The sequence below is a fragment of the Lacerta agilis genome, chromosome 2 (genome assembly GCF_009819535.1).
Source record: "Lacerta agilis isolate rLacAgi1 chromosome 2, rLacAgi1.pri, whole genome shotgun sequence".
Classification (NCBI taxonomy): Eukaryota; Metazoa; Chordata; class Lepidosauria; order Squamata; family Lacertidae; genus Lacerta; species Lacerta agilis.
This window is the reverse complement of record NC_046313.1, coordinates 13,541,524-13,564,826: the sequence shown is the minus strand read 5'-3', so window position 1 is coordinate 13,564,826 and position 23,303 is coordinate 13,541,524. Positions and strand designations below refer to the sequence as shown.

Genomic DNA, 23,303 nt, shown 5'->3' with positions numbered 1-23,303 from the left:
TGCTGAGGAGGGCTGCACTGAGGAGGAATGTTCAGAGCCGCCCCCCCCCCCCGATCCTGAATCTTCCCAGGAGCAGAAGGACAGTATAGATTTGGAACAGTGGTTTGCAGAGGGACATAGTTCAGAAGGCAGAAGCTGGGAAATACTGGATGGGGAACAGCTAAGAGAAGATGCACCGGGAGAGAGAATGAACAGATTTGCTGTCTCTGGAAAGCATCCATCCGCTCAGCTCAAGGTGAAGAAGAGCAGGTAAGGTGGCAGCAAAGAAAGCACAGTGGTTACGAGCTCAGGTGACAAGACGGGGTAGTGGCGTGGGTGACTAGGGAGGAAGTGGGTGGCACCCTTAATTGGGAGCACCGCCGTTCCTAGTAAGGGATTCATTGTTCTCTCGCTGTGATCATTAAAGTTTCTAACTGGTAAGAGGACTCATTTTCCTTTGTTCTGCTTATCTACTGCCAAGGGGTGGAGGGGGGGAGCCGATTCCCTGAAGTCTGACAGCTAGAGTCTGCCAGTAAGCAGCATTTTGAAAAGTCACACGGGCAAGGAAGGTGCTTTCTCCCACCCAATCCTCTGTTTGGAGGTGAGACAAAGGCGAGGCACTCCTAGTCCACAGAGCTGGATCCTGAGCATAAGGTTAGCTGCAGTGTCCATCCCAATGTGTAAACAAGAAGGCTGAGCCTGTCCCCGTTAAGAGACCAACCCACAAGCCTTATCATCGCTGTCGATGAGCTTGGGAAGGGTGTGGACAGAGTAGGTCTTCAAGGACAGCTTCTTCTGGCGTTCATGCTCTGCTTCTTTCTCAGGACCACGGTCTCCTCTGAGGATGGCAATTCGGTCTGCCGTGCTCCTGGGTTGTGGGCACAAAAGATAGTCGTATAGCACCATGGCTACGATGGCACCAGCTAGCGGCCCGATCCAGAAAATCTATGCAGACAGAAAGAAAGAAAGGATGCTTCAGTCAAAGCTAAGGCTAGGACTTTGCCAGCTGTGTGGGTCTAGCTGCAAAGGGGCTTCGCTTTGAAAGATGCTTCTCTGGCAAGGTTCATTGTCGGAATACGTTTCACGGATCCGCCATGGATTCATATTTATTTGATTATTTTATAAGTTTTTCGAGGTCTACTTTTGGTATAATTGCGCGCAAAAGTGAAAGTGAAAGCATGAATGAATAGTGTGATTCACTTACAAGATTAATCCGCCTTTATTTTGTAGATCCGGTCATGTTCAAAATTGTTAATGAGCGTTAAACTTGCTTCCCGCCCTTTTGGAGGGCAGCAACAGTGATTTTATTGGTTAAAGTACTATTGATGATGTCACGTTTGTTCCCTAATAAAAGGCAGAGGCACCCCGCTTAGGCAGGAGGAGTAGCACGAGACCGCACGTTCTTCTTATGTTCTTTTCGTTGGGTTTTAGTTGAAGTCAAGTTTAGTTTAAGGGGCTAGGAGCGGGCTGGACGGGTTGGATGGGTTTTTCTTTAGTTAGAGTTAGATCGCGGAAGATCATTCGGTTTAGCCTTAGTTAGGTTTTCTTTAGGTTTAGCCTAGGGCTAGAATTGCGGAAGATATTTCGGTTTTAGTTTATTTAGTTAGCCTCGCGGAAGATTGGGCGCGCAGGGTCTTTAAGCTTAGGGGAACTTAGCTTAGGGGACGAGCCTACGCGGGTTCTGCCGAAGCCACTAAAGATACAACCGGTGTCTGTCTTCCTTTGGGGTTAAAGGGGGGAGTAAAGTAAAATTTTTATTTTCTGTAAATTGGTCCGTCTATTCAGAGTCAGGGTATATATTTTATTTCACGAGGCAACTGTTCATTAAAGAAGGCAATTAGGAATTCACACTTCATCGGAGTCGTCAATTGGCTTACTCATCATCCTTCAGACTGTGAGGCTTGGCCGGCGACCGTGCTCAAAAGCACGCGGAACGCTGGCCACTTTCCCCGCAACTGGTACCTCGTGCATAACCAATCCAAGGCCGTGCACGAGGAGCTCCAGCACCCAAACCCCGACAAGTGGTGCCCTCTCTGAGGCAAAGCGTAGTCAAAAATCGCTTCCACGAAGACTCCGGTTAAAGGCAACATATCGGAAGTGGCTCGGAAACAGACATTGAGAGGTGAGGTATAACGGCCCGGTTTATCCAGGATTTCGCTGCAGTAGCGCGAATCCACCGCTTGCCCAAAGTAGTGTAAATAGAAGTCGCGCGCGTATATTTTGCCCCAAGGGGTCCCCGGGTAGAGCGGCAAGGAGTTTAGTGTAAGCCTACGGGCAGAGTAAGGTCTTCCCTAAAGCCTACGGGTGGGAAGGGTTCTGGCAAAAGCCTACGGGTGCCAGGGTCTGGCAAAAGCCTACGGGTGCCAGGGTTTTCGGTCAAAGCCTACGGGTAGGGCCGGTGTCTCCCGAAAAAGCCTACGGGTGGGAGGGAAAGGTTTTCTGGCTAAAGCCTACGGGTGCCAGGTTTTTCGGTCAAAGCCTACGGGTAGGGCCGGTAGCCCCTAGTAGAAGCCCACGGGTGGGGGCGGAGGTTTTCTGGCTAAAGCCTACGGGTGCCAGGTTTTTCGGTTAAAGCCTACGGGTAGAACCGGTGTCCCCTAGTAGAAGCCTACGGGTGGGGGAGGAAAAGTTTTGGAAAAGTGTTTTAAAAATGGGCTCCTCACTCTCAACTGCTCAAGTAAAATTTTGTGAAGATTTATTGTACCTTTTGAAAAGAAATGGTCACCCTGTCTCTGAATCAGAAGTAGAGCTTTTAGTTAAAACCATTGGGGAAATTTGTCCCTGGGTCCCTAAGGAGGGAACGAAAGATTTAGCTTCATGGGAAAGGATCGGGTTAGAATTTATGGCCAACCCGAAAATCGGAATTCCTGTACAATTAGTATGGAGCAAAGTAAGAAACTGCTTTCAACAAATCGCTCCAAGAAATGTTTTGCTTAATGGAACAGTGAATTTAGGAAATACTGCTTTTAATAGTGCCCCTGTGCTGCCGCTTGCGGTTGTGCCATTTTCGGCCCCCTCGCAGCAGCCAGTTCAGGCCCCGTTGTCGTACACGCACTCGCCCTTGTCCAATTTGTCATTGCCAGATTCATTGCCGCCTGTGCCGGTGCAGCAGACGCCGTCGGCCTTTCAAGCCCCGCCGCGGACTGCCCCACCGCCAGTCGCTCAGCAGTCATCGCAGGCCTTTTACCAGCCAGCGATTTCAAGTCAGCAGCAGCCGCGGACCTCGCTCCAAGCAACGGTCCCGCTTCCTCCATCGCAAGCCGCGCTTTTGCCAGCGATCCAGCAGCAGCAGCAGCAAGCAGCCTTTTTGCCAGCAAACCCTGCTGCCCTGCAGGCCGCGCTCAAGCCAGCAGCTCCAGTTTTGCAGCAAGCTGATTTCCAATCAACAGCAATCCAAGCTTCAATGCAAGCAGCACAACAGCAATTTACTAACCCTTCAGCACCTCCAATGCCAATGCAGATTCCAAGACAAGAGCAAAGCCAAACAATGATGATCCAGATGCCAGGACTTGCAGTACAGAGCCAACAACCTTATGCTCCAACTTCAAGTCAGCCATCTTGTCTTCATCCAACTTCAAGTCAGCCATCTTGTCTTCATCCAACTTCAAGTCAGCCATCTTGTCTTCATAGTCAGCCATCTTCAAGGCATCCAGATGTCAAAGACTCTTTAGCACCATCTAGTGGCTCATCATTTGGAAAGCATCAAGAAGATTTAAACTCACTGATGCCACCTACAGACCCTACAGCAATGCAGCCCATCTGCAGAACCCAAGCTTTGGAAGCAGCTTTGGGACAAATAGACTTTAGTGCTGATCCAATGCACATCTTTCCAGTGATTCGTGCTAATGGAGGACAACCTGCAAGATATCAAGCCATTCCTTTTGAAACACTACGTGAACTGCGAAAAGCCATACGCGAAAATGGACTTCAAGCTCCTTATACTAGAAGTTTACTTGAAGGACTGTCCACTAGTAGACTTCTGCCATCTGATTGGAAGTTGATTCTTCGCACCTTCCTGTCGCCTACAGATGCTCTTCTGTGCCTGCAAGAGTGGAAAGAAGTAGCAGCCAGACGTGCAACGCCACTTGCCACAGAAGATATGCTCACAGGATCAGGACATTACTCCAATCTCAATCAACAGCTAGCCATACCTGATGCTGCACTTGTCACCATAGCAGACATTGTAGTCAAAGCTTGGCGCAGACTACCCAATCGCACAGATGCTAGCTCAGTATCAGGATTCGCTGCAGTTAGGCAAGGTCCAAAAGAACCTTATGGGGACTTCGTGGATCGCCTGATTGTTGCAGTGGAACGCCAGATAGAAGATCGTCATGCCAGAAACATGCTGACAAAACAACTTGCCTTTGAAAATGCCAATGATGACTGCAAGAATGCCCTAACAGCAGTTGCAGCTCGTCCAGATGCCACATTGACTGAGATGCTACGCGTCTGCCAGAATGTCGGTACCCACTCCTACAAAGCACAGCTCTTGGCAGCTGCGGTACAGATGCCACGTCAAGACAGCTCTACGCCAGTCAAGAAGTGCTATGGGTGTGGAGGCGATGGGCATTTCCGGTCGCAGTGCACAACAACGCCAAGGCCTTCTGCCAAGCCGCCAGAGAGATGTCCCATCTGTCAGAAAGGATTTCATTGGGCGAATGATTGTCGCTTGAATCCACAAAACACATCACCTACCTCATCTCCAGTTCAGGGAAACGGTTCTGCGGGCCGCGCCCCGGCCCCGGTAAAACAATAGGGTGCAAGTTCAAGAACATCATGAAGGTCAACCATCCCAGAAAGGTGAACAACGCTACTCCTTATCCAGGTCATCAGGAAAAAAGAGTGATCCAGAGAGATATCTACTCTTCAGATGTCCAGAGAAAAGATGTGACCTCATCAAGCATTCAGGTTCCAGAGGTTTCATCATCTGCCTTACCTATTCAAAGGGTTCCAGTAGAGAACACAGCATTCAGTTCACCTTCTGCTGACCGCCCTTCAGTTCCTGCTGATGTTGATCCTGCTTCACAGCAAGCAATCACAGTCAAGCCTCTGATCGCAGAATTGCCTTCAACGTTGAGAAGACATCCTACTGAGATCAATCTCGCAACTCCTGAGCTTTATTCATCTTCAAATCAAGGTCAATCTGTCATTGAAGGACATTTGCCCTTGATGAAACAGCAGTGTTCAAGTTGCAACCCAGCTGATGATCACTTTCCATGTGGCCAAAGAATGCAAGTGAGTGAGCCAGCTCCCTCTTGTGGAAGCTTAAGCATCACTCCAGTTAACAATGTCCACACCTTTGTGTCACCTCCAGCTTTTAAGCTCAGCCCGCCACAACCAAACAACTATCAGGAACAACAACTTCTACTGCCTCGTGTCAAAGAAGAAGTTCCATCCTGCCAGTTTGATGCACAACTGACTGAATGCCAACAGGTTCAACAGCATCAGCAACTTTTACCAACAGAGGAACCTCAAGTTTGCCAACTCAACGCCAAGCAGCTTCAGAGTTGCCAACTTCAGCAGTGCAAAAAACCCGAAGCCAAAAAGATATCTTCAAACACTGCCAACGAAGAACAAGAAGAATCTTCTGTCCCAGGTATACCACTCTTCTTAACAGAGGACTGTTATTTTTCAAATCCATGGTTTGCTCAGCAATTGCCAACATCCATTCGTGGTCCATTCCCAGACACCTCAATTTGCCTTATCCTGCCTAGGATGGATCGCCTCCCTGCCACAGTCACACTGACTGCAGGCCTAGTTCGAATCACAGATTCATCGCAGTTGCTGATTCCAGGATTTTCAACTGTTCCTTGTGTCCTAACAAAAGGTTTGGAAATTGCCAGACTCTATTTGCTTACTTCTACGCCTACAGCTCCTGTAGACTCTTTGCCTCCTCAGACAGCAATGGCGCTAATCAAGATTACAGAAGAACGCCCTCATCTCGTCTTAGAAATGGGTGGACGAAAGATCAAGGGTCTTCTTGATACAGGCGCAGATGTTACAGTGATCGCCAGAAAAGATTGGCCTGACCAGTGGGCAACGACTGTCACCCAGGAAGTCTTCGGAGTCGGAGGTTTCGAACCCGCCCACCAGAGTGTGCATCCGATTACCTTCCAGTCAGACTCAGGCTCCATGGTGCAGCTCCGTCCGCTTGTTATGGATGTGCTTATCACCCTTTGGGGTAGAGACTTATTGTCTAAAGCAAGAACTGTTGTCCATACACATTTTTGATGTGGGCCTTTGCATCAGCGCCAGTACATGCTCTTCCACTCACATGGAAGGAAGGACCCCCTGTATGGGTCGACCAATGGGCGCTGACGTCAGAAAAGCTCGCTGCAGCAGAGGCCCTAATCAAAGAGCTGCTACACCAGGATCGTGTGCAACCCTCTAATAGCCCTTGGAACACTCCAATTTTCGTCATCAAGAAGAAAAGTGGAAAATGGCGTTTGCTTCAAGACCTGAGAAAAATCAACGAAAGAATTGTTCCAATGGGTCCCCTTCAATGTGGACTTCCTAACCCTAACCTCATTCCTAGAAACCATCAGCTTGCAATCATCGATCTTAAAGATTGTTTCTTTACCATTCCACTGGCACCTGCAGATCAAGAAAGGTTCGCTTTCACTCTACCTGTGTTCAATAACACCAGACCAGCTTCCAGATACTCTTGGAAGGTACTCCCTCAAGGAATGGTGAATTCGCCGACTCTCTGCCAGAACTTTGTAGATAAAGCATTACAGCCTTTCAGAGCACAATATCCAGCCTTAGAAGTTTGTCATTACATGGATGACATCTTGATCCATGGAGAAAAGGTCTCAGAGCATCATATTGAGCATCTTACGCGCATCCTGAACTCTTTTGGGCTTTGTATTGCCCCAGAAAAGGTACAGCGCACTGCTCCATTTCATTACTTGGGTCACAGACTGCTAACATCTGAACTCTCGCCATTGTTTTCTGCTCTTAAGGGACATACATCTCCTTCAGATGTTATTCCATGCACTTCTGAGATGCGTCTTGCTTTACAAGGGGTAAACACAAAACTGCACCAAATAGCTGTAGATCGTGTGCCAACAGCCAACTGCGCTCTTTCATGTGCTATCTTCACTACACCAAGATTGCCGACAGCAGCCTTATACGTTCCGGATACTTCCTCAAAGGTGGCAATCGTGGAGTGGATTCATCTTTCGCACACGCCTCAAAGGAATGTGTACCCCAGTATGGACGCTGTTGCTGATCTCCTTGTTAAGTGCAGAGGCCGTGCAATTCGCCTGAGTGGAAATGATCTGCTTTCCATCTACCTTCCTTTCTCTCAAGAACAAGTACTAACTTTGATTCAGTTTTCAGATAGTTTCCAAATTGCTATTGCAGATTTTGTCGGTTCATTCTTGTATAATCCTCCTAAGGACAAAAGATTCACTTTGTTGCAACAAGTAAACTATCACCTTTCATCCATGTTGGTGCTTCAGCCTATTCCCACTGCAAAAACTCTGTTCACAGATGGCTCCTCTTCCTATGGTGTCCTTGCATGGAAGGAGGATGGACAATGGAAAACTGTGTTTACAGAGAAACAACTTTCAGCACAAAGATCGGAACTGGCAGCAGTGATTCTCGCTTTTAAAACTTTCACTACAGAAGCATTCAACCTCGTTGTAGATTCTCAGTATGTATATAGACTGTTATCATCGCTTCCAGTTGCTTATCTGTCTCCGTCCATGGACGAAAATCTCTTTAATCTGTTCGCGCAGCTTCAAGAACTACTACAGAGACGTTCATTTCCCTTTTTTGCTGCACACTTGCGCTCTCATTCTAACCTTCCAGGATTCCTGGTGGAAGGAAATGCAGTAGCAGACGCTGCCCTCAGGACTCTAGCTTTCTCCTTGTTCGACAATCCTGTGACAAGCCATGAAACTTTCCACCAATCAGCAAAGGTTCTACACAAGACCTTCAACATTCCAATGTCACAAGCAAGGGACATTATTTCATGCTGCCCTTCGTGCTCCAAGTCTCCTATCTGCTTGCCATTTGACGCTGTAAATCCTCGAGGCACGGAGGCGAATCAGCTGTGGCAGATGGATGTGACACATGTCCCAGCCCTTGTTCCAATGTCTAAGTTGCATGTCACAGTGGACACCTTTTCAGGTTTCATTTGGGCTACAGCACTGAAGGGAGAAACTACGAGGCACGTCATACAGCACTGCATGAGAACCTTTTCAGTTATGGGAAAACCTCAAGCCATTAAAACAGATAATGGCCCGGCCTATGCTTCTCAGGCCTTTAATGACTTTTGTGTGCAATGGAATATTTCCCTATCCCACGGGATTCCGTTTAATTCGACAGGCCAAGCTCTCATTGAAAGGACACACCTCACTTTCAAAACTCTGCTCCACAAACAGACCGCAGGACGTCACCTTCCAGCCTCGGAGATCCCTTTGGCAGTTGCAAAGGTGCTGTTCACCTTAAATTTTCTTCTCTTTCCACATAACAAGCCTCATTCCCCAGTGGATCTCCACTTCAAGAAAGAAGAACAGCTTCCTCGACCTTTGGTCTCTTATCGCCTCTTGCCTGACATTGAATGGCGAGGACCAGTTCCACTCATCACTTGGGGTCGTGGGTATGCTGCCGTTGCCCTTGAAGAAAAGGCTGTTTGGGTGCCTGCCAGATGTGTGCGCCCTTGGAGAGCTAAGGAACCAAGTTGAGAATATCCACCTCGTTGTTTGGCTGCACTAGTTTCCAGTGTCAAACGCAGCAACTCTTCAACTATCCTTAACCTATGCCTTTTGTTTGCCTCTGGGCGGCCTCTGGTTCCTGGCTGCCTGGATTTGTTCCAGTTACTCTCATACCTGCACTCACTAGCAGATCACCTTGATTTGCTTGCTTAACCTCCTTTCTTCTACAGGTATCGTTGTTTCTTCAGAACTCGATGTTTCAGTACTTTCCTGAGCTCCATGAACTTTTCCTGAGTTCCAGGACTATTTCTTCTACATGGTCATGTGTAGTCGGAGAAGAAGACGACCGGCAACTCATTCATCGTCTTCATCCTCCTCTCCAACACCATTTTGCAGTTCTAACCTGTCTTGTACTTTATATTGTACTTGTAAAAATTGCATATTTGCCTTTGTATGCTTCTTGAAATATCCGCCTCGCATATTACATGTGTTTTCCATATAGCTTGGTAATTAATGATATGGATGTTTATATATACAAAGCTTTTCTGAAATGGTTTCCATTTAGAGCGTCACAACTTTGATGATATGGAAATGTTTATGTAAGGTTAAAAACATCATCTTTGTGCAGTTCTAGTCATAGACATATTTATACATATATGTTTTATTTCAATAATCCTAAATCTCCACGTTGTGCTTGCAAAAGTTGTAGTTCAAAATGTGGTAACACTTATATGCCTTATTTGAAATGTTTCCTTTGGTCAAAGAATTGGTCATTCTCGGATTTGTTCAAGATATATGTGTCAAGTCTGGTGGCGTCCTACCCTTTTGGTACCCCTATTTTCTTTGAAGAATACCCCTCTATATGCTACCTTTGGCAGTAAACCAGGTTCCCAGCTTTTCCCTTCACTCTGTTTCCTGCTGTTGATGGGAGACCTTTATGTAGTTGGTTTAATTCCCATCTCGTTTCGCTGGAAACCCTTGCGTAGATGGTTTAAATCCTCATCCTGGCTGGGACACCTTTATGTAGGTAGCTTAAATCCCCTCTTGTGGCGAAAACCACTTGTACATAGATGGCTTAAATCCCCTCTCTGGAATCGGACCCTAGTTCCCCGTTACCTGTGGTCGCTGTGGTAAGTCCAGAATCTAAAGTTCCCTCGATTCTGTAGCCTCAGAGCCACAACCCTTTTATGTTTCCTTATCCATTTTCCTTAGTTTCCAAATAAAAAATTTAAAAAAAAATGGGGGAGGGGTCTGGGTAGGCCATGTAGCCCCAGCTCTAGTTATACTTTAATTTTGGGTCCCGGATCGGGACCTCTCTTATGTTTGAGCAGTCGTTATCCGTTATTTTTAATTTTGGACCTGTATCAGGTCCTCTCTTGTGTTTGGGGAGTAATTTGTTGTTTTACGCTGCACGCGAAAATATATATGCTTATGAGGTGATTTGTTGTGTTACACTATGTATTGAAGTATTTATATATGCCTAAAAGGTTTACAGTGTATCGGATCGATCACTTTTTATGTTTGGCTAGTGGTTTGTTATTTTCATGATTTTATTGCTACATTATTGTATAAGTATTTCCTCCTATGAAAGGGATGGATGTTAATGGTTTTGCTGGTGTCGTGGGCGTTTGTCTGACACAGGCATTATCACGGTTTTGATGTAGACTTTGGCGTGGACACTGTCGGCATTGTCGACGTTTGCCTTTTCATGTCAAGGCTTATATCGGGGCAAATGGTTGTGTTTGTGTCGGATAGATGCTTATGATATCTCTAACCTTCTTTTTTTTTATATAACTAAATCAAAATTAATTTAATTTAAAACAAAAAAAGAAAGATGATATGTCGGAATACGTTTCACGGATCCGCCATGGATTCATATTTATTTGATTATTTTATAAGTTTTTCGAGGTCTACTTTTGGTATAATTGCGCGCAAAAGTGAAAGTGAAAGCATGAATGAATAGTGTGATTCACTTACAAGATTAATCCGCCTTTATTTTGTAGATCCGGTCATGTTCAAAATTGTTAATGAGCGTTAAACTTGCTTCCCGCCCTTTTGGAGGGCAGCAACAGTGATTTTATTGGTTAAAGTACTATTGATGATGTCACGTTTGTTCCCTAATAAAAGGCAGAGGCACCCCGCTTAGGCAGGAGGAGTAGCACGAGACCGCACGTTCTTCTTATGTTCTTTTCGTTGGGTTTTAGTTGAAGTCAAGTTTAGTTTAAGGGGCTAGGAGCGGGCTGGACGGGTTGGATGGGTTTTTCTTTAGTTAGAGTTAGATCGCGGAAGATCATTCGGTTTAGCCTTAGTTAGGTTTTCTTTAGGTTTAGCCTAGGGCTAGAATTGCGGAAGATATTTCGGTTTTAGTTTATTTAGTTAGCCTCGCGGAAGATTGGGCGCGCAGGGTCTTTAAGCTTAGGGGAACTTAGCTTAGGGGACGAGCCTACGCGGGTTCTGCCGAAGCCACTAAAGATACAACCGGTGTCTGTCTTCCTTTGGGGTTAAAGGGGGGAGTAAAGTAAAATTTTTATTTTCTGTAAATTGGTCCGTCTATTCAGAGTCAGGGTATATATTTTATTTCACGAGGCAACTGTTCATTAAAGAAGGCAATTAGGAATTCACACTTCATCGGAGTCGTCAATTGGCTTACTCATCATCCTTCAGACTGTGAGGCTTGGCCGGCGACCGTGCTCAAAAGCACGCGGAACGCTGGCCACTTTCCCCGCAACTGGTACCTCGTGCATAACCAATCCAAGGCCGTGCACGAGGAGCTCCAGCACCCAAACCCCGACAGTTCATCCCATCTCTTTCAGAACAGAGTCTTCTCTTACCCAGTGGTTAGCAAAGTTCCCCATGACCAGAGCTGGGCCAAAGGATCTAGCTGGGTTCATAGAGCAGCCAGTGTAGTAGATCTAGGGAAACAAAGAGGCAGCTGAGAGGAGGGAAAGAAAACAAGCACATGCCCTCCAACATTTCTCCAATGAAAATAGGGACATCCTTAATAATAATAATAATAATAATAGTGGCAATTTTATTATTTATACCCTGCCCCTCTGACTGGGCTGCCCCAGCCACTCTGGGTGGCTTCCAACATGTATAAAAACATAATAAAACATTAAACATTAAAAAAAAAAATCCCCACACAGGGCTGCCTTCAGATGTCTTCTAAAGGTTGTACAGTCGTACCTTGGAAGTTGAACGGAATCTGTTCGGGAAGTCCGTTCGACTTCCAAAACGTTCGGAAACCAAAGCGCAGCTTCTGATTGGCTGCAGGAAGCACCTGCAGCCAATCGAACCCGCACCGGAAGTTCGGGTTCCAAAAGAATGTTCAAAAACCGGAAACTCACTTCCGGGTTTCGATCATTCGGGAGCCGATTTGTTCGGGATCCCAGGTACGGCTGTATAGTTATTTATCTCCTTGGCTCGGGGATCGTATAACTCCATACCCTCCAACATTTCTCGGGTGAAAAATGGGATGTCCTAAGGGAAAGCAGGACATTCCGGGATCAAATCATAAACCAGGATGGCTTTTGTAAATCTGGAACTGACCCTGGGAAATAGGGACACTTGGAGGGTCTGCAAGCAGTTTTCATTGCATGTGACTAGCTGCGTTTTGCTTTTGCGATTTTCTGCCCCAGTTGTGCAGAGAATCTGGCACAGCCTAATTTCCTATTGTTCATGACCTCATCAAATATCCTCCAGCATTCAATACCCATTGCAGCCTAACGCGCCCAAAAAAGCAGGCCCAACTGTAATCTTTTCATTTGATTTCATTTCACTTTTAATTTGTACACCGCCTTTCTCTATAAATATACACAAGGCGGTATACAGCAACAAAATACACTACAAAGAAAGCACACCCTATAACCTGATCCAATACAAAAAGTCATAATAAAACATAACTACTAAAGCATAGACTACTGCAATGTGCTCTAGGTGGGGCTACCTTTGAAGGTGGCCCGGAAACTACAACTAATCCAGAATGCAGCAGCTAGACTGGTGACTGGGAGTGGTTGCCGAGACCACGTAACACCGGTCCTGAAAGACCTACATTGGCTCCCAGTACGTTTCTGGGCACAATTCAAAGTGTTGGTGCTGACCTTGAAAGCCCTAAATAGCCTCGGCCCAGTATACCTGAAGGAGCGTCTCCACCCCCATCTTTCTGCCCGGACACTGAGGTCCAGTGCCGAGGGCCTCTGGAAGTTCCCTCACTGCGAGAAGCGAAGTTACAGGGAACCAGGCATAGGGCCTTCTCAGTAGTGGCACTCGCCCTGTGGAACGCCCTCCCATCAGATGTTAAGGAAATAAACAACTGTCTGACTTTTAGAAGCCATCTGTGTAGGGAAGTTTTTACTGTTTGATGTTTTATCATATTTTTAATATTCTATTGGGAGCTGCCCAGAGTGGGCAGGGTATAAATAAATAAATAATTATTATTACTACTACTACTACTACTACTACTACTACTTCAAAAATCCATGTAAAATTACATAGTTGATGTCATATGGTTTCTCTGGTGCCTGCCATAGCTAGGGCTTTCCTATTTACTCAGTTTCCCTAATAAGCATGATTGAAGTCAGTGATTCCCAATTGGTGATCTGCGGACCCCCACATAGCCCACCTGGGGGTTTGTGGCACCATTCACACACACGCACGCACACACATATATATTAACAACTCTGTTCCACGCCAAGGTCGGTGTTGATAAGACCCTGGACTGGAGTTGCCACAAAACAAAGCCTAAAATGTGAGATCAAATTGCAAGTTTACAACTGAGGATCTTGAGGGAAGAGCTAGGCCTTTTGATATACAGGTAAGCGGTTGATTTTTGCAAGAGGGACCCATGCGTCTCTCTCTCCCTGATACCCACCCCTATCAGGTGTCCGGCAGTGACTGACAATCCAATGGACAATGCCGGGAAGCCAACGTTGTCCGTCCTGCGGCTGTCGGTGGACGCAAAGACACAGAGCACCAGCTGGAGAGTGAGGAACATCTCAATGGTCACAGCCTGTCCTGCCGACGTGGTGTTCTGGAGCTGGAAAAGAAGGGCACGTCGGTGAGAAATGTCCCTAATTGTACTTACTTTTGGAGGCTGAATGTCTTCTCGACTGGGTGAGCTTTTGAGTGGGTCGCACCAGCTGCATCGGTTGCAAGGGGCTGACACGGTGTGGACCCCTTCCACAAGGTAGCACCATCTGCAGTGAGGGCATGGGGTACGGCAGAGGTGTCCAGCTTCCAAGAGACTAATCTGCTCCCACTATAAATAAACTGGCCATTGGATTGACCAAAGTTTTTGAGCTTTTTTTTTTGGGGGGGGGGGGAGGATAACCAGAGTTGTTGATGAGCTTTTTTTCTTTTTGGTGGTCGATCACTGAAGATCACACAATCGACCAGGATCGACCAGGGACAGCCCGCAATCAACTGGTTGGACAGGTCTGGGGTAGGGGTACAGGGCCCAAGGTTTCAAGGAAGTGGCCCTCAAAATCACATTTTGCATTTGGGAAATGTGGCCAAACGTTGAATTTGTGTGAAATGTGTTTGAATTGCCAGAGGGAGGGAGAGAGGGAGGGGAGAGAAAGAAGGAAGGAAGGAAGGAAGGAGGGAGGGAGGGAGGGAGGGAGGGAGGGAGGGAAATCTTACTCTTAGAAATAGGTGGTATCTTAGAGATGGAAGGAAGAGACAACCCCGACCAGAGAAGAATGGCAAAACCGAGTTGAAGGACTATGCCAACATGGCAAAATTAACCGGGAAGCTCAGAAATCAAGAAGACAAGAACTTTAAAAAAGAACGGGGAAAGTTTTAAATTTATATATGAGATCATTGTAAGCAGGTTAAAACACTGGCAGGATTTTAACCACACATGTAATGTAACAGAATGTATGGATAATTTAGAAAGACAAAAAAAAAAAAACACTGGAGAAGTATTGATATGCAGTTGAAAATATTATGAAGAGGACCATGGAAGGGATGGGGGGAAGTCAGGAGATTCAGAGTAATCTCGATATTTGGATTCTGAATTGGTTTTGATGTATATTTATATTTTTGAAAATCAAATAATATTTATTTACGAAGAAGAAGAAGAAGAAGAAGAAGAAGAAGAAGAAGAAGAAGAAGAAGAAGAAGAAGAAGAAATAGGTGGTATCTTGACACCACAAATGGGCTAATCTGTGCATTTCAATTTCTCTCAATTTCTCAATTTTCCAGTCTTAAACTCAGCTCTCCACATTTCTGCATTTATTTATCAAGTCAATAAACAAACAACAAAAAGACTTAACTCAAATAGAAATGATCAGAATATTTGAAATTGAAATGCTTGCTGAGGTCACCTGGATGATATTGTGGCTCATCACTTTTCTTGCGGAGAGTGAAGACTTGGCTAAGGTTGATGGTGACAGGGGAGCATCTCAACGCATTGGGGGGAAAGGAGGAATTTGAGAAGAAAGTGCTGAAAAGGTTTTCAGCAAATCCAAGAAAACTTGTTTTAGTTTAGATATAATAATAATAATAATAATAATAATAATAATAATAATAATAATGTACTCCGGCCCAGCTAGCTAATATGGTAGCAGGATTGAACCCTAACTGCTGGCACTGTAAACAAGCCAAGGGATGGTTCTCCCATATGTATTGGGAATGCCCAGAGGTAAGGGAATTTTGGAATAAAGTCCTAAAGGTTATTAATGAAATCTTTAAAGTGAAGCTATCAATAGACTTTAATTTCATGACAATGGGTATACTTGGAAACACGGCTATAGCGAAAGGTGACCAGCTCACCTTCAAGGCTATGATACAGGTGAAACTCGAAAAATTTGAGTATCGTGGAAAGGTTCATTTCTTTCAGTAATTCAACTTAAAAGGTGAAACTAATATATGAGATAGACTCGTGACATGCAAAGCGAGATATGTCAAGCCTTTATTGGTTATAATTGTGATGATTCTGGCGTACAGCTGATGAGAACCCCAAATTAACAATCTCAACTTGGGGTTTTCATCATCTGAATGCCAGAATCATCACAATTATAACAAATAAAGGCTTGACATATCTCGCTTTGCATGTCATGAGTCTATCTCATATATTAAACTCCAGTAGCTAATGAAAACAATTGCTTACATAAATGGACTTTTCCACGATATTCTAATTTTTTGAGTTTCACCTGTACTAGCGGGAAAGGCAACAATAGCTTTAGGTTGGAAAGAGAGAGAAAAATAGACAGTAGATGTCTGGAATAGTTATTTGTTTGAATTTTTTTTAAAAAATTATTGATTTTCCACATTAAACAACAAATCACAATAAATCACACAAATACAATAAAAACACAACAGATACAAAAGAAAAAAACTAAAAAATAAAACATTGAAAAGAAAAGAAACTTATACATACCTAAAACACGAACACTGGAACACTAAATGCTTAATGTTTAAATCTAATTTTGAATCTTAAATGGGGGACTTCGCCCGTTCTCTCAACTGCGTTCAGTTCTAATTTACTTTAGTAACTTTGTAACTAATTTCCCATCAATCATCATTATTCTTATAACAATTTCAAACAACTAACTTACTTCATATAACTTATTACTACATTTAATAACATACATCTTTCATCAACATTACTTCTAATATACTATTTTTACCTAACATCTTATAACTAAAGCCATTTATATTCACTGATTCTGCTTCAAATATCTAATTTTTCACGATTTTTTAAATAGTCTTTAAATTTCTTCCAATCTTCTTGCACCTTCTACTCCCTCTGGTCTTGGAGCTTCGCAGTCAGTTCAGCGAGTTCCATAAAGTCCATTAACTTCATCTGCCATTCTTCTACAGTCGGGAGCTCTTCATCTTTCCAGTTTTTTGCAATCAAAATTCTAGCAGCTGTTGTGGCATACATAAAAAACACTCTACTTGCCTGGGTATCTCATGATTAGTCATACCCAACAGGAAGGCCTCTGGTTCTTAATGAAAGTAACTTTCATCACTTTTTAAGTTCATTATAAATTAACTCCCAGAAAGCCTTTACCTTGGGCATGTCCACCACATATGATAAAAGGTACCTTCCACATTTTTACATTTCCAACAAACATTACTTAATCGATGATACATCTTAGCTAACTTAACTGGTGTCAGATACCATCTGTAGATCATTTTCATAATATTCTCTCTTAAAACATTACATGCTGTAAATTTGATACCTTCTTTCCACAGTTTTTTCCCAGTCATTATTTGTTTGAATTTATCCAGTCGGACATTGTTGCAGTCATGTCACAGGAAACAACATGGAGGGTCAAGTCCACTACGATAAGGAACAGATGGACCCCCTATCTTCAATGGATAAAAACTATTGGAACAAAAGACATTCGGTGGAAGTGAAAGACGTTATGCCCGTGACTGTGGACAATTATTTGAACCCTTCCAACGGATATGGGTTGGGAGTGGGTGGGAAGGGAGGGTTTATTAAAAAATTATTTAAAATAATAATAGTAATAATGATGATGATGATGATGATGATGATGAATAAATGTGTGTTCTTTGTATTTTGCAAAATATACTCATTAACCGCAGGGAAAGTACTCCCTGGTGTTTTATTTAACTTCCTAGTTTTCAAATGACTGAAGATTGTGACAGATTTTTCTGAGCACATGGGGTCAAAAGAAAGCAATTTAAAACCGCTGTTGTCGAGACGTTTCATTCCGAATCTGCTAAACAGAGCCCAGACGGAGATTATGGTGACAGGTGGGTGTCCTGCCCGCCCCTGCCCCCAAATCCTGGCTATGCCCATGGTCGCAGGGTAGTTCTCAGCAAGCGAATCTGAGTTGAAGTGAATGGAAACTGAACAGGAGAGGAAAAATCAGGGAGCCAGTGGAGGCATGGGAGGCACTGGGCTTGCCTTGCATAACTGGGCAAGAGGACAGAGGCGACGTCTGCTCTGCAAAAGCTGGTATTAGCGAGAGCCGAGACAAAAATATACCAAAGATTTCAGGGTCGGAGATCACTGGCGTGAAGTACAGAGGAGAAGCAGCCTTCGGACTGGGCCCTCTGTGACTTCTCTGCAAAACAACAAAGCCGAGGCGAGAGAGTTCTGTTTCATGTTAACTTTGCCCGGCATTTAGAATTGCCTCCTCCAGGCAGATTCTGCCGATGGACTGATAATTCAGTCTCATGACACACTTCCAGAAAAAACAAGCCAGTGGCTGAGGTTAACCGAAGGGAAGAGAGAAAGAGAGAGAGAGAGAGAGAGAGAAGGCCGTAATTTTAAATGTTTAAAAGTTCCGCTGTTTGATCAGATCGGTTCCAAAAGCTTAAATCTGAGGCATAGTTTTATTACTATTATCAATTACTTAAATTTGTATACAGACCTATACCCGTGGATCTCAGGGCAGTTCACGACATAAAATCACCATATAATAGGACATGATATCAAATAACACAGTGTTTTTCAACCACTGTTCCGCGGCACACTAGTGTGCCGTGAGATGTTGCCTGGTGTGCCTTGGGAAAAATTGAAAAATTACTTTATATATAGTCAATATAGGCACAAAGTTAAATTTTTTAACATTTTCTATGTGGTGTGCCTCGTGATTTTTTTCATGAAACAAGTGTGCCTTTGCCCAAAAAAGGTTGAAAAACACTGAAATAACAGCAAGAACAATTTATTTATATCCGGCCTTTTTCTTGACAGGGACTCAAGGTGGCTTACAGGTAAAATAAGAACAGCTAAAAACAGAGCGAAACTATTAAAAAAAACATTAATAGAATTAAAACTATCGATCTATGATCTATTAAGAACATAATTGCAATAAAAACTGTAAAGAACCAGCCCTTTTGTTAAAAGTTGTCAGTTCCCCAAAGCCTTCTGGAATAAGAAAGGCTTTAGCTGCCAGTGAAAGGACAACAAGGTGGGAGATAGTCTAACTTCTCTAGGGTGTTCCAGAGTCTGGGAGCAGCCACCAAGAAGGCCCTGTCCTGCTTCTCTACCAATCATGCCTGTAAGAGTGGTGGGACTGAGAGAAGGGCCTGACCCGAAGATCTCACAACCAGGGCAGCTTCGGATGAGGGAATGTGGTCTATCGGATTTTACCAGGGCTCTCTGCCCCCAACACAAACCTGTATTTAATGCAAGGATGCAGTCCCAGAACACACAAAGCAATGGTAAAAGGAGTGTCTCTGAACATGTGCAAAGCACAACTCTCGTGCCATTCAGCAATGTCACCCCCACTACACTGCACATTTCACAGGGGCAGAGACAGCAGCTTGCAGGAGAGGCTTTCTTTTAGTAGATCTTTTAATTTCCAGATTTGACACCAGACCTTTCAAGAGTCCCTGTTTTCCAGGGGCAGTCCCGGATTTACAGACACCAGTCCCAGTTTCTGATTGGACCCTGGTTTTCCTTAGGGTGTCCCTATTTTCATCGGAGAAATGTTGGAGAGTATGGAGTTATGTGACCCTATTTGGGATTTTTTTTTTAAAAAAAATGTTTAATGTTTCATTATGTTTTTACATATGTGGAAATCACCCTGAGTGATGAGTGACAACCCGTCAAATGGGTGGGGTATAAATAGCATAATAATAATGATAATAATATAATAATATCATCATCATCAATAATAATAATAATATTGGGCAACCCAGTCAGATGGGTGGGGTATAAATAGAATAATAATAATAATAATAATATAATAATATAATAATAATAATAATAGAATACAATTATTTTATGTACTGAGTTGAATAGGATCCAAAATGCAGCAGTCTGATTGGTCCTAGAACAATAGGATTGAGATTGCAGCAGTCTGACTGGTCCCAGAACAATAGGATTGAGATTGCAGCAGTCTGATTGGTCCGCAGCAGCCACCCAATCCAGCTCCAGGTGGAAGTGAATCCGCAACCCGATTGGCATACAGGAGTATCCCGGAATTAAGCCCAATCATGTGGGGCCCATTGTGTAAATAGTGCATATATAAAGCAAACGTTTTGGGGGAACTGTATTCCTCACTACTATGAGCTGAATAAGAGCATGAAATCCACACCTGACTCCGAGTATATTTCAATTATTATAATTATTATTATTATTATATTATTAGTATTATTATTATTATTATTGAATAGGACATCCCTATTTCATTGGAGAGATCTTGAAGGGTATGTGACACTAACCCCGGACTCGGTACACACACATCTCCATCAGCCCCAATCTTAGGAGAATCAAATGTCCAAGAATCTCCTGTCGTTCCTAAGCATATTAATAATGCACACACACACGAGCTCTTCATCACTCCAGATTACTGAAACACACCAACAGAGTCTCAAACTGCTGTGCAGGGAATCAGAGACAGTCAATGAAGGCAGCTTCTTCTGTTGCTACCAAGGGGAAAGGATTCTGGCAAAGCAATAATAGCAAAGAAGAAACACAGCTCCTTTCTCCATGGATATGGCTGCTCAAAGGCACCCAAAGCCCCGCTTGATGCCCATCAAGCGCCTCCAAAATCTGCAGAAGGAAACACGTACTTCGTTTATTTTAAATTCACAGCAGGGTTCAAAGGGCAGGGCGGGTGCAGGAATGCCAGAATTCGGCAAAGTTTTCAATTAGATGGACGAAATTCAGATTAAAGCCCATATGAATAACTGCAAAACATAAAGATGTTGCTGTGGCGGAGTCCCAAAAAAAGACCGGAAAAGGTAAGCTTTGTTTTTTCAAGAAAGATGAAAAAACGATTGGGGGCAGCCAAATAAATCCAGAGGTTGTACAGCGGTACCTCGGTTTTCGAGCGCCTCAGAAGCCAAACGTTTTGGAACCCGGATGCTGAAAACCCAGAAATAATGCTTCCGTTTTCGAAAGCACCTCGGAAGTCAAACGGCTTCCACTAAGTGTTTTTCAGTTTTCTCCACATAACTTTAAACCAGCCCTTTGTGCCTTGGTTTTCGAACGTTTCGAAGTTAAACGTTCTTCCAGAACGGATTACATTCGAGAACCGAGGTACTACTGTATGTTGTCATTCATCCTACAAAGCACATTTCTTTGCACACTGCCTGGCAATCTTCTTTTGCGGCCTATTCAACAACAACAACAACAACAATTACTACTACTACTACTACTACTGGTAGTAGTTACTACTACTAGTAGTAGTTACTACTACTGATTCTATTACTATTATTTTACTATTATACCCCACCCATCTGACCCCACCCCCACTCACCTTTCCCCCTCCACCCTCTTTCCCCTTTCTTCCTAATGTCTCAACAAATGAAACTGATCTGTAAAAAATGTTACTTGAAAAAGAGAGAGAGAGAGAGATTGCACATACTTTTGTAAACCAAGAAAATCTTTAATAAAAATACATATATATATATTTTTAAAAACTTCTTATACAGGGCTGCCTTCAGATTTCTTCTAAAGATTGTATAGTTACTTACCTGCTTGGCTCAGGGGTCCACATAACTCCGTACCCTCCTACTTTTCTCCGATGAAAATAGGGACGTCCCAATTAATAATAATATGTATTATTTATACCCCGCCCATCTGGCTGGGTTGCCTCAACCACACTTCCAACATATATTAAAACATAATAAAATATTGAACATTAAAAACCTTCCCTATACAGGGCTTCAGATATCTTCCAAATGTGTCTAGTTACTTATCTGCTTGGGCTCAGGGGTCAAATAACTCCTCCACATTTCTCCGATGAAAAATAGGGACGTCCGAAGGAAAAGCGGGACATTCCGGGATCAAATCAGACACGGGGACGGTGTCTGTAAATCCGGGACCGTCCCTGGAAAATAGGGGCACTTGGAAGGTCCGACCTCCCCGTCAGTGATCATTGTCGGACTCACCCCATTGACCCCCAGGCTTCCGCGGACCTCACGGGGGGTCAACTCATACAGAAGAGAGCAGCTCCCACCACGGCTCCGAGGAGCTGAGCGAGGACGTAGGAAGCAGCTCTGCAAAGGGAGATGCGAGAGCCCAGCAGGAACGCGGCGGTCACTGCGGGGTTGAGATGGGCGCCACTGACATGGCCCAAGCATTGGGCCATGGTGCCGATAGCCAGGCCGAAGGCGAGAGAGACCTGCAGGACCGAAGGGGAGGCCAGGTGCCAGGGCAGGGCAGAGCCCAGGCCTACGAACACAAAGACCGTTGTGCCAATTAATTCGGCCAGGAAGGGCGCGGTCAAGGCACCTCGAACACAGTTCCCGCTTCATCGTGGGAGATGCGCCGAAGGCTGCAGGAATCCACGCTTGCCTCTGCGGCCGCTCTGAGCCCGCAGGCAGGAGAGAGAGCCCGGGAAGCCTTTATATCTGTCCTTGCCCAGCAGGATGAACCTGGCCCAGCCTCGTAAGACCGGAGCTCCAGGTCGGAATATTTGGGGTGTCACCCCAAACACCGGATAGCATCGGAATGAGTCAAGCGGAGGCCTGTCTAAGCCTGTGGGTGTACCCTCCCATCCACGGGGATTTATAAAACACAGGCTGTCAGCTTCTGAACTGATGTTCCCTTGCCAAGGGAAGCCACTATCCAAAACCCGAGGGAGCTAATTGTGCCGCACCCGAGTCCCATTTGTATTTTTTTTTTTTTTTGCAAATTTATCCCATCCACCCTCCAAGAGTTTGGATTTGATATCCCGCTTTTCACTACCCGAAGGCGTCTCAAAGCGGCTAACATTCTCCTTTCCCTTCCTCCCCCACAACAAACACTCTGTGAGGTGAGTGGGGCTGAGAGACTTCAGAGAAGTGTGACTAGCCCAAGGTCACCCAGCAGCTGCATGTGGAGGAGCGGAGACACGAACCCGGTTCCCCAGATTAGGAGTCTACCGCTCTTAACCACTACACCACACTGGCAACCAGAATGTTACAGAGGGAGTTATCCAATCTCCCTGCTTCGCAACAACCTTGCTGGGCTGAGGAATTCGCAATTTGCCTCTGGTCATCATCAGTGAGATTCGCGGCTGAGATCCCTACGGCTGTGATCCTGTGCTCACTTATGTTATAGGGAAAAAAACTGCTCTTTTCCCTTATGGGGTATCCAAGAGCCCGTATAGAGTCCTTAAGTGGTTTTCAGGGGCGTAGCAAGGTAAATTGGTACCCGGGGGCAAAAAAAAAACAAAAGGTCACCCCCCCCCCCCCCCAGGAATGGGAAGGTCAGGTGGTACCCGTGCGGAAAATTTCTGGTCAACCCCTCCATTGACCCCCCCCCCCGCAATAATGGTTTTACGTTATTTCATATTTTCTTACAAAGGAATAATAACAAGTAAAAATTTTTAAAAAAAAACTTTTATTTATATCCCACCCTCCCCGGCCAAAGTCGGGGCTCAGGGTGGCTAACATCAGATACATAACACTGGTATAAAATCAAACAATAATTAAATTACCTCCTAAAAACATCTCAAAATCAAATTAAAGTCTAATTAGATGGCTTTCTACAGGGTTAGGGTGGGAACAGTAAGTGTTCTCTGAACTGAAATTTCAGCCTTCATGATATAGGAAACAGCCAAGTTGAACAGCTATTTTGGTGGAGGAGGATCAAGATATTAACCGATATGCATGAAATTTCATATATAGCTATATAATCCCTATATATTAAGATATACCTCCGGAGGAGGCATTTTTTTAAAAAAAAAATTGTTCCTTGATAATTTGTCACCCCCTCCATTATGGAACCCAGGGCAGCCCGCC

At 44.5% G+C, this 23,303-nt stretch overlaps 1 protein-coding gene across 1 annotated transcript; it reads right to left on the bottom strand.

The window, feature by feature from the left end:
- Window positions 1-501: 501 nt before the first annotated feature.
- On the bottom strand, window positions 502-21,933 carry LOC117040717 (aquaporin-5-like). The gene is given in 6 exon segments (XM_033138672.1): window positions 502-924; window positions 11,474-11,554; window positions 13,513-13,677; window positions 21,468-21,524; window positions 21,527-21,790; window positions 21,792-21,933. Coding segments are annotated over 6 exon segments (846 nt in total). The 5' UTR covers window positions 21,834-21,933; the 3' UTR covers window positions 502-687.
- Window positions 21,934-23,303: the final 1,370 nt, after the last annotated feature.